The sequence below is a fragment of the Actinia tenebrosa genome, unplaced genomic scaffold (genome assembly GCF_029948245.1).
Source record: "Actinia tenebrosa isolate PJP-AT-01 unplaced genomic scaffold, QUT_ActTen_1.0 PGA_scaffold13__45_contigs__length_12533684, whole genome shotgun sequence".
Lineage (NCBI taxonomy): Eukaryota > Metazoa > Cnidaria > Anthozoa > Actiniaria > Actiniidae > Actinia > Actinia tenebrosa.
The window spans coordinates 8097177-8109578 of NW_028292573.1; the positions used below are offsets into that span (position 1 = coordinate 8097177).

Here is a 12402-nt window from a genome sequence, read left to right on the forward strand (position 1 = left end):
GGGAAGGGAAGGGAAGGAAGGGAAGGGAGGAGTGGAGGGAAGGGAAAGGGAAGGGAAGGGAGGAAGGAGGGCAAGTGTAAGTTTTTCCTGTTCCTCCTTTTTTCCATTCCTTTCCTTTGCTTTTCCTTTGCTTTCCAATCCTTTCCTTTCCTATCCTTTCCTTATTTCATTTTCTCTCTCTTCTTGTAGCCTCCGTACTTGTCTACAGTGATCGTACTGTTGTACTGTAAGACCGTTGTAAATTTACTTCAGTTCTATAGAATACATTTGTATCGTTATCAAAATATTTCCCCCAGCTGTCGAGAAAGTTACTGACAACGCCTCGGTATTGTCTCTCTCCACGGCTCTCTTGAACCACAGATGTCCAAGTGTACTAACATTTTATTCAGCTGTACAACTCCGCTACTCACACCTGGGTTCTGGACCAAAGACAACCAATGGTGGAGTATCTTTCGTATGTACTATCCATCGACTCTTGGGCTGACTCTGAGAGGCGGTCAAGAGTGAGGGAAGGAACTGTTAGCTGAATATTCTGTGTAAGATTTTTAACTACTTCAAGGATAATGGCTTCAGTTATGTTGATATTCCTAATTCTAGGAGTTTGCTTACCAGGTAAGAAGAAAAACCTTTTAAAAAGGAACCTTACTTTAATCTTTCAAATTTAATTTTACCAATTTAAGGATTTTAAATATATAAAAATTGGTTTAAAATTTATTTTCTAATCAAAATTATTTTCATGGCTTCGAAATTTTTAAATTTAAAACGAACAAAAATGCAAAACGGGATTGCAACAAAACGTCATTCGTACAATTTTGTTTTAAAAACTTAAGATATAAAGATAAAGCTAAATTTTAAAAGGGCCACAAATATACAAATTCACGATAGTTATACACCTTAACTGATCAAGAAGCTAGTTTCAAAGGAGTTTATAGTTTAAAGAAGTTTATAGTTTAAAGAAGTTTACCAGTCCATTTTTACCGGTAACACCCGAAATATGAAAACAAAACAAGTCGTCTAGTACATACTATATAATATACTATATACGGAACTATATACCATCATATTCTAATAACAACGCTTTTCCACCTTGCTTAGAGAAAACATCTTTGAAACACTAAGATGTTTGACTGAACTTTTAGGCCCCGTCCACACGTATCCGAAAATTTTTATATCCGCAAATTATTTTTTTTGCGGATACGAAAATGTTTGCGTCCACACGCAGCGTATTCGAATCGTTTTCACCGTCCACACGTATCCATTTTCGTAAAATTTGAGGAAAAGGACACAAAAATTTGCGCACACGTGTGGACGCAACCCGTATCCGTAAAAAAAAAATGCGGATACAAAAATTTGCGGATACGTGTGGACGGGGCCTTAAAAATTGGAGTAGGAGAACGTTTTGGTCAAGAAACCATAATAAGAGAAACAGAAATTGAACGATATTCAAAAAAAATTTTTTTGGACGAACTCTATATTTAGAGACCTCGATTTTCATAGCGCGATGCGATAAAATTCATGGATTTTAAAGATCAGAATAAGAAAATGCTGTGAAATGAAAAGGTGCAAGTAAAAGATATCTTAACGGTGTTTATGCGTTTGAACACCATTTTTCCTGGTATCACGTGCACGTCTTGCATATGTGTGCGAGTCCAAAATTGTTTGAAAAAAAAGTTTGCACCCTTGAATAAAAAAGAAGAAGAAAAAAACAGATGAATTACGCAAAGAAAAACTTTCCCTTCTTACTGAGGAACAGCTGGTATCTAGTTTGTCATATATACAGACGTTTTTTAAATCAACTTTATCGGTCGTCTAATCCGATTGCGCTTTATAATGAGAACGAAAAAATGTTGTGGGGATATGATAGAGAGGTTTATGAATGAAAACGGAAATGAAAACGAACAAACAAAACGAACGAACGAACGAACGAAGGAAGGACGAGGTAGGAGCGAAAGAAGAACGAACGATGGAACGAGCGAACAATCGATCGAACAAACGAAGGAACGAACGAAAAATAATCGATCGAACGAACGAAGAATCGATCGATTAGCGAACAAATGAAGGAAGTAATTAACGAACGAATGAACATGCAACCGAACGAATATATGAACGAACAAACAAAAAAATCGTTTGAACAAATAAAAGAACGAACGAACGAAAATAAAAAATCAATAGAGGAACGAAACGAACGAAACAATAGTTTAAGGAACAAGCGAGCGAATGAACGAACGACCGATCGATCGAACGAACGAAGGATCGAATGATTGAAGAAACGAACAAACGAACGAACGAACGAACGAACGAACGAACGACCGATTGATTGAACGAATTAGGATCGAATGATTGAAGGAATGAACGAACGAACGAATGAACGAACGACCGATCGATTGAACGAATGAAGGATCGAATGATTGAAGAAACGAACGAAGGAAGCAAGCAGTGAAAGGAAAGATGGAACGAAGAAACGAAGCAAGAACGAATGAAGGAACGAGCGATCGATCGAATGAATGAAGGATCGAACGATTAAAGGAACGAACGAAGCAAGCAGTGCAAGAAACGAAGGAACGATGGAAGAAACTGAAGTAAAGAACCAACGAACAAATAAAGGAATGGATAAAAAAAAGGAACGCGCGGCCATGTCTTTCGTTATTTCATTATCTTATGAATAATTACAAACCACCCTTTCTTAATGTAAACTAAGGTTAAATTCTTCTTTCCTTCAGCTTTGAACGCCCAGGTCAGCCAATCAACACTCGACTACATCGCAGGGAATCTCGGGTTACGCTATGACATACTAGACAACATGCAAGACACCTGGAAAACCTACTTGATAGAGCTGACCTTGACCAACGAAGGCTCACAAGCCATTAGCTTGGGAAACTGGGCGATATATTTCTGTCATATTCGCGTGATTGAACCTGAACACACGAAACATAACCCTAATGGTTATGTACTACCAGGCTACGCGCTAAAGGTAATTACATTAACACTAGGGATTGGTTAATATGTGAGATAAAACGAGTGCACTGATTGGCTGGTCTTCGTATTTTGAAAATGAAATCTTCAAATTTTATTGAAAAGCTTTCGATTTTAGTAGATTTACAATATTTAAGAATTGTTCGCAGAAGGGGCGAGCAACTCTATATTCAAGTCTAAAAATAAAATTATACTAAATATATATATTTAAAAAAAAACACTAATGACGATGATGATGATTGATGATGATAATGATAATAACAACAACAACAATAATAAGAATGATGATGATGATGATGATGATGACCGGAAGTGGAATCTGCTTGAGCCCGTGATGTTCTACAACAGACACGCGGTAAAGGAACCACCTTTACCTCAACGTATAATTATTATTGTAATTGTCATAAAATATCGGTATCATTGCCTGATAGATCACCCACATCAACGGCTGTCAACATAAGCTCGAGCCGACGCCCGAGTTTAGAGCCTTGGTAGCAGGTGAAGTCAGAAAGATTCGTTTCAAGTCGGAGTTCTGGGCGGTCGCTAAGACTGACGTCATGCCGAACTTCTATGTAGCCGCTGACGGACTGCAGGCTCGTACGATTACAAGCACTTCCGGTGAAAGCCTAGATTTTGTTGGGGACTTCACTACCCCTAAACAGTGGAAGCGCTACGATGCTGATAAGTATAATCCCTATTCTCCTCAAGTGAGATTTACGATTAATGACATCAAGGACATGAAGCGACCTGGCCTGCCAGTTATACCGAGTCCATCCGAGGTGACTGGGTTCGAGGATAGTCAAAGACTGAACTTAATGACAGGGGACTGGAGTTTGGTTGCTGAAAGTGGCCTCAGTCGAGAGAAGAAATTCTTGGCTAGTGAGTTATAAATATACATTGAAAGTATTTCTAATGGGTTATTTCTCACGATACTGTATAAGGAATACCTCGTTGCCATGGCAAAACTAAAGTTAAATTAAAGGGGCACTTGGATGAAAATCAATAAAAATTGGAAATGACTTTAAACTTGGTTAAACTTATCTATATGGCCCAGATAGTAGCTAGGTAACATGTTACCTTCACAGTCAAAAGTTGCGGGGAAAAGTACTCAATTTTATTCAGCATCTAAATTGTGAGTAAGTGACGTCATTTACTCAACTCTATTGTTCTTTTCGCTTTTAATCCCAAAATATCTCATCATGCAAGTAGCTCCCAGGCTAAAATTTTCACTAATCTGATTTTCATAATCATAATTGAGTCATATTATCCTCAAATACTTCAATTATTCGGACTTTCAAAAATCGGGGCGTTTTCATCCAAGTGCCCCTTTAAAGATAAGTATTGCTGTACGTGTTTCACTTCACGTCATGTTCCTATCTCATATTCAACTGCTGAATTAGAAGCTTTACAATAACTGAAAATTCTTTCTGGCTGACAGCACATGGTGGTCAGTGTTCGTCCACTTATTTGGAGCAAAGAATGAGATTCAAAAACTTTTATCACATGATTGAAACTTGGCAATCCCTTGTTAGAGTCAAATCCATATTCATTTAACTTTTCAAGTGTTACTGGTAAACAAAGAAGTAATACTCAACGGAATGACAAATGAGACTTTAGAAAAAACATTGAATGTGGCGAATATTGATCGGCTTGTTTTTTTCTCATTTTCAGCGGCACTGGGCCTAAACATCAATTACAACATCAACACATTCCGTCAGATCCACCTCAAGCTTGGTGACGTCCAGATCGCAGGAAAACCATCGTCCACTAACGAGGCGTACAGCCTAAACGTAGAAGTCTTGCTGGAGAGGATCACAATCACCGGCAAAACACCAGTTGCTGTATTCTGGGGGATACAATCACTGTTGAGTTTGGGCCACTCTGGATATGTACCACAGGTAGCCCTCTTCTCTCCTCTCCTCACTGCTCTGCTCTGCTCTGCTCAGCAATTCAAAATCTATTTCTCTGTTATAGATCTCAATCCGTGACGCCCCAAGATACGAATACAGAGGAATGGAGATCGATCTTGGGAGAAACTTCATGCCGAAGTCTGAGATACTGAAGACGATTGACGCCATGGCGATGTACAAACTGAACAAACTACATCTACACTTGACGGATGATGAAGGATGGAGGCTGGAAATACCTGGACTCCCAGAATTAACCACGGTAAAATGAACGTTTTCCTTGGACGATGACTGATCCCATCTTCTTATCTTGCCCTGAAAGATCATCTAGACTGATCTAAGTCAAAGCATGGCTAACTCACAGATTGAACCCTGGAACAACCTCTGGGCTGATCTAAGCATGGCTAACTCACAGATTGAACCCTGAAACAACCCCTGGTCTGATTTAAGTCAGGGCATGGCTAACTCACAGATCGAACCCTGAAACAACCTCCGGGCTGATCTAAGTCGGGGCATGGGTAACTCACAGATAGAACCCTGGAACAACCTCTGGGCTGATCAAAGTCAGGGCACTGCTAACTCACAGATTGAACACTGAAACAACCTCTGGGCTGATCAAAGTCAGGGCACTGCTAACTCACAGATCAAACCCTGAAACAACCCCTGGTCTGATTTAAGTCAGGGCATGGCTAACTCACAGATCGAACCCTGAAACAACCTCTGGGCTGATGTAAGTCAGGGCACAGCTTACTCACAGATTGAACCCTGAAACAACCTGCTCTAGGCTGATCAAAGTCGGGGCATAGAAATCGCGAAATGATGACGTCAACCTCGGTTTCTTGTAAAAAGTCAAATAATCAAATAGAGAATATCTAAGTGAGAATCGCTCACTAGGTTCTTTCATTTTTCTCTGTTAGATCGGATCCAGGAGGTGTCACGATCCACAGGAAACCCAGTGCGTGGATTCCCAGCTCGGCTCAGGGCCTGGAACGGGTAACGCAGGGACTGGTTTCTACACGGTCGACGAATACAAAGAAATCCTTCGATATGCTAATGATAGACACGTGGAGATCATTCCAGAGTTCGACATGCCTGGACATGGTCACGCTGCCATCAAAGCTATGCAGGTAGTCATGACAAAAAACCTACTTATATCTTGTAAGAACATGTGTAATAGGTAAATTTCGAGCCTTGTATGAAACGACTGAAGAAGAGGGCCAATGGGCCTTTCACAACTTCAAGTCAACTAGAAACCGTGGACAGCTGTTTCGGCCTGTATTGGGCCTCGTCAGCAGAATCCCACGAAAGTAGTACATGATAGATGAGGCGGTAGGCCGTCACCATGGTCACCGTGACGCGTCACGCAAAACATTTGCGCGCATTTTCAATAACTTTAATAGACAAGGCGACGCTATTCAACCGGTACTTCATACCGTTTTATTTGATATTACTGTTTGTTTTTTTGCATGCAAGTCATTCATACGACATTATTCTTTTCATTTATTTGACGTAACTAGCTTCACTTATTCATATGACGTAGTATATATGTTATGACGTCATTTTTCTCATTCAAGGCCCGTTACCAGAAGTACCTAGCGATGGGAGACTCGTACAAAGCCAACCAATATCTTCTATCCGACGCACAAGACACTTCCAAATACCTGTCAGTCCAGTTTTTCACAGACAACGCCATCAACCCGTGCTTAGAATCGACTTACGAGTTCTTTGAACACATTGTCTTCCAAGTACGAAACATGCATTTAGGAATTCAACCCCTCAAGATCTTTCACTTCGGGGGTGATGAGGTCGCTAAGGGCGCGTGGACAAAATCCCCGGCTTGCGCTAAGATGTCTGCTCAACTTGGTCTCAACTTCACAAGCCCAAATATTGTAAAGGTACAAAAAGCTTGGGCCTTGGCTAAAGTAGAAAACATGTTTCCAGAAACACTTAAATCGTAAAAAAATACCACGTTTCCAGTAACACGTTTCTTTAAATGTTCTCAAAGTTGGCAAAACTGTCAAGAAACATCTGGAAGCATGTACTTTACTCAACATCGGTTAGCGCAAGCGCACCTCCTCGGCCGCCATCTTGTTTTGACAAGATCAGCGAACGTTGCGAAGTAACGAACGTTTAGAATGTTGACTTTTTTGTGGCTAAACGATGAAACATCGGGAAACACTTGTTTCCATGCGTCTTGGAAGCTCGAAATGTTTCTGCCACAGAGGAGAAATATTTTTGAGTCTTCGAAGCAATATTTATTGCACGCAGCGATGTTTCTCATTTGGATAAACTTGGAAACATCGAGGAAGCATGTTTCCTTGTTTAGCCAGAGTCTTAAGAGGTAACCACACTGTGGATATGGTGATTCTAAAACGGAATACTTGACTTCATCTATTGTCTCGTGTAAAATGTTTATCAGGTGAATCATAAGTTTTACATATAATTCTTTCTGGAGCACATGACACAAAGACTTTTATCAGCTGATTGAAACCCTGTAATTCGACCTAATGATGATGAAACAGTAATGATAAAAAGGTAATGTAAATTTTACACCGTGAAAAGATGAAAAAACTTACTGACGTTTCGGACGCCAGTCCTTCGTAGGAATAAAAGAGAGAGAGAGGTGGTAGAAAGGAGTGTTTATATACTGATAATAAGACAAAAGAAACCAATGAGAACAAGGTGGGTGGGTAAGGAAACGAAAGAAACAATCAAAACACAAAAGAGTGGGTTAGTTAAAAACAAAGCGTTTATTAATCCCGTTGGGACTAAGAGTGCCCAATAGGTGAATAAGCCGTATTTCTTTGGTCTTGCGACAATCATTGTTACCGTTAATCAAATAAAGACCGAAAACAATGAAGTCAGAAAGTGAATGGTTAGCTAGATTAAAATGGCGGGAAACTGGTTTGGCGTAAAATTTACCCTTTAATCATTACTGTTTCATTAGAAACACCGACGCAGCTCACACTAGTTTTTAGCTAACTCATCTAATGATGAAGACTTGATCGAAAATATATTTCTACTTATTATCGAAAGGATCTGAAGGAAATCTTCGTTCGACGTGTGGCCAATATTGCGCACAAATACTGCTTGGATCTTGGAGCCTGGGAAGATGGTGTTTTAGGTGTTAAAGACACGCCGTATGATCGATCCTACCTCAAGAATCGTCACGTCTATGCCTATGCTTGGGATAATGTATGGGAATGGTTTCAAGGAGACAGGGCCTACAAACTGGCTAACGCTGGATACAAGGTAAGAATGTGTGACGCATAACGCAATCCTACCTCGAGAATAGTCACGTCAATGCTTTTGCTTGGGATAATGTATTATTGAATAGAGCAGGTGCATGTTACGTCATAGCCGCCATCTTGATTAACGATAACAAAGCATTCCTCATTAGCTTCTCTTGTTAGATCAACCAAGATGGCGGCTGTTTCATCGTTATTCATATCTCAAGGGATTTTGAGTCACATGGTTGCACACGCTCTATTGGCCAACGCTGCGTACGAAAGCGTGAAACTAAGCGTGACAAGTAATGCATTCTATCAAATTAAATAAAAGAATACGATATTAAAGAGCGTGACAAGTACACAAATACGATCCTTCGCATGATAATACATAAAGAAGATTCAATGTAGAAAGCGTGAAGACAAAACGCGATATTAATTCTCAAAAACAGCTAATACTCTTTACAAACTTTGCAATAGTAAAACTCATAAAACGAATCTTACTTGATTAAATCATTATTACTAATATTACTGCTTTAAGGTCGTTATGACCCAGGCCACCCATCTCTACTTCGACCACCCGTACGAGCCTGACCCAGAAGAGCGTGGGTACTACTGGGCACCACGTTTCATCGACACTCGCAAGACCTTTGGCTTTATGCCCGATGATTTGTACGCTAACGCTGACTTCACGAGAATGGGAGACCCGATAATTGACCTGTGTAATAACATGTACAAGGGAAAATGCATTCCTCTCAGCAAACCAGAGAACGTAGCGGGTAAGTTGAATCAGTACGGATCACGTGACTATTGTCGCCATGTTGGATTGCAAACAAAATGGACCATTTTCGAGATACAAATTACCGCTGTGTTTCTTGATTACAGACTCATTTGCACAGGGTTAGCCTCGTATCAGAGTCTAAATATTCAGAAAAACCTACGGTAAAGTAAAGAATGCACAACTTCATCAATATACAAACACTTTGAAATTCCACGGACCTTCACTGGAACACATGAACATTCCGTACAAAATCGAGGCTAGCCCTGAGCAACAGAGCAATCGAAACTTGAGTATATATTTAAAAATACAAAACATCAGAATGAAACTTGCATTTTTCTATTCGAAAATAGCAAATATCTTTGATGATATAGGTCAAAATGTCTTGCTTTCAATCTCAAGGAATGACGTGACGTCACCAAGAAAGATAGCCGCCATATTGGATCATATTTAAAAAATATATAGAAAATCGTTAGCTTAAATCAACCAACATGGCGGTCATAAAAAATTATCAATTTTATTTAGAAAACCTCATGAAGTGATATAGTTAGTGGTTTGCAATGATCTCCAGGAGAATAAAATAACAAAAGACGTTGCTGCCTTGTTGGTATAACGAAAGGAAAAGTATTTTGTTGAATTCAGCCAACATGGCGGCTGCCGTGACGTCACACGAAACATGGCGGCGTCCGTGACATCGCACGAAAGCCGAGAACAGAAGAGTATTGTCCTGGAATGTCTATTTACTCGTTAAAAGCGAACCAGCACATATCCAGGAATTGATGAATTTTACGATAAATTAAATAGATGAAGATTGAAACTAAACTGTTTAACGGACCACTAGCTAGAAGCGAAAAAGTCCAGAAAAGTGCACAATAATATCGGACACAATCCTTGATAACAAAACAAACCGTGCAAATTTAAAATATTCAGATATTGGCTCAGTCAATAGATCCGCATTAAAAACAAGTGATCTCAAACACTTGCCAGTCCCGACCACTTTTCTCCAATTCAAGTACCTCTAGCTCTAAAAAATCTCCTTACAACGGAACATTGACGCGAGAGGGAGAGGTTAAACTACGCACCGGTCGGCCTTCCTTGATAGCAGGAACTAAAGGAACTACGTACGTATGAGGAGCGATTTGGGATATATAAATCTTGAAAACTGGTTCTCAAAATCCAATCTATCTAATATAAAACGCCGACGACTTTTCGAAAATGCGTAACATCATTATCAAGTGAAAAAATAAATTAAAAACATGGTATAAATAGTAAAGTGAAAAATAGAATATGAATCAGTTCTAAGGCACGCGTTGGCGTGTACCCTAGGGAAAAACAGTCACTTAAACAATTGAGACCGAACTGAGTGCGATTGTGTATTCAAGGTTAGCTTAAACTATCTTCGCTATTCTCTACTTTGACATCCCCATAATGCCTTGCGTCTTTGGGGGGTAACCAATCAAAAAGCTGTCCCAAATTGAAAGGTTTCTTAATTGAATTTATACTATACCTGCTTTTATCTGTACAATACTGATTATCAGTTTATTCCAAGTTATTTTTGCGTGTACAGATCATCAAGAGTTTTGGTCTTTAAATTTACCTTGAACTTCTTCAAGCTTCTATCTTTTTCTGTTTTTTACTCCTTCATTTTATTTTTGGATACCAAACAAGGTATTGTCAACATTGTCTGATCAGCCTTCAGCGAAATAAGTGGGTTTTTATCTTCTGGTTATCCTCCAAAGACGCAAAGTATTATGGGGATGTGAAAGTAGAGAATTGACTTACCAGTGATATGGAGATCTCGAATCCTAAATGTCCAACATTTGGTCCTATTACCGTGCTCGTACTGATATTGAATCGTTTTCCAGGAATGGCGGGTGCCCTGTGGAGCGAGACAGTACGAACTCCTTCCCAACTCCAATCCATGATCTACCCACGACTGTTAGCTCTGGCCGAGAGGGCCTGGCACGTAGGCTGTTGGGAGAGCGAGAAAGACGTAGCCATGAGAAAACAACACCAGAAGTTGGACTGGGAGTTGTTTGCTAATAGTCTGGGGCATAAAGAACTGATGAGGCTGGATAAGTTGAATATTGACTACCATATTCCCGTGCCTGGGGCAAGGTTGGTCAGGGACTTTAAGATTTGCAAAATCTACGACGACGGCGACGTCAACCGGAAGTGTAAATAATTTCTCTTTGGGGTTCTGTTCATTGGAGATTTCATTCAAAACATTGTCAGTGAATTCAACTCATCCATAAGAAAGACAGATTTTAAAGACTCGAAACCCCAAAGTGAAGTTATTTACACTTCCGGTTGACGTCGCCGTCGCAGATTTTGCAAATCTTAAAGTCCCTGGTATCTAACATGTCACGTGACTATAGCCATGTTGGTGTCTAGGACACGTGACCACAACCCTTTTGAAGTTCGACAGCTCACGTAACCACGCACCAAGTGGTTGACAAGAGGAAAGAAAAACAACAACAAAAACAATGAAGGTTAAAAACAAAACAAAAAATTCTTCTGACAAGTATGTCCAAAATTGCAATCGAGGGACGGTAGGGGAGATATCCTTGTTGAAATATGCGCTTCTGTCACCAGCCAAAAAATCCTATAATTAACTCTAGTTCCCCGAAATAGTCTCCAATCCCTAAACTGCTACCGTTTCACTTGAACATGACAGAGTTGTTAATGGAGTCCTGGAGACAAACGTCGCCTTACCAGGCCTGGTGGTACAGTACAGTACTGATAACGGCAGCACTTGGAGTGACGTCACGTCCGGTCTAAGACTTACGGGCAAAGTAGTGCTCGCTACCAGGTAATATTTGAAATATTCTTGGTTTACATCATGTACTATCCCTCCCCTCCCTCAGTTATAAATATAGTGTCATGGAGAGACATTAGTCTATTAGCTATCCCGAGGTTGAGGAAAAGCTGGATCGAGTCTTGATATTGCAGTGCATTGTTGGACTGTTTGGGGGACATATTTCCAAGATGGCGTCTATTTCGTCCTCTAATACAGTCTCACAATGCACTGCAATGCCAATGAATGTAAATCAAAGTTATGACTTACCCAAGAAAACCAATGAATATTCTGCTTCACAGGTCAGCAGACAGACGCCGACAGAGCAGGCGCATCGAGCTTCAAATGTAACACCATGGCATTGATGGACGAAACTAAAAAGAGCATAAAATGTAGTATTCAACATTACTTGAATAAAGTTTGTTATGATGTTTGAAGATTTATAAGATGTGATTAGATCCGGGGAACAACCTCTTAACTGAATTAAGTCAGAGCACCGGTGTGCTAATCTATGTCAGGGCGCGGCTAACTCACAGATAGAACCCTGAAACAATCTCTAGGCTGATCTAAGTCAAGGCTTGGCTAACTAACAGATAGAACCCTGAAACAACCTCTGGGCTGATCTAAGTCAGGGCATGGCTTATTAGTACTCAACGGCTCTAATCTCATGCGATGTAACGTTTCAATTTGACGCCAGCGTGATAAATCATATCGTTTTTC

General features: G+C 40.0%; 1 protein-coding gene across 1 annotated transcript; it reads left to right on the forward strand.

Annotated features, from left to right (window-relative positions):
* The first annotated feature begins 455 nt into the window (after positions 1–455).
* Positions 456–12119, forward strand: LOC116300351 (uncharacterized). Its single transcript, XM_031709210.2, has 12 exons — positions 456–612; positions 2721–2971; positions 3405–3852; positions 4645–4871; positions 4948–5142; positions 5798–6007; positions 6455–6775; positions 7917–8132; positions 8649–8886; positions 10751–11003; positions 11563–11697; positions 11985–12119. Exons 1-12 carry the CDS (start codon positions 564–566, stop codon positions 12031–12033), a joined length of 2592 nt encoding a protein of 863 aa, XP_031565070.2. The 5' UTR covers positions 456–563; the 3' UTR covers positions 12034–12119.
* Positions 12120–12402: the final 283 nt, after the last annotated feature.

What these genes read in the sequence shown, in the direction of transcription:
- LOC116300351 (XM_031709210.2), top strand. Translation starts at nt 564, where the DNA reads ATGGCTTCAGTTATGTTGATATTCCTAATTCTAGGAGTTTGCTTACCA. An exon ending in TCTAGGAGTTTGCTTACCAG is followed by an intron (nt 613 to 2,720) that starts GTAAGAAGAAAA and finishes TCTTTCCTTCAG; the next exon opens with CTTTGAACGCCCAGGTCAGC. An exon ending in CTGCCATCAAAGCTATGCAG is followed by an intron (nt 6,008 to 6,454) that starts GTAGTCATGACA and finishes TTCTCATTCAAG; the next exon opens with GCCCGTTACCAGAAGTACCT.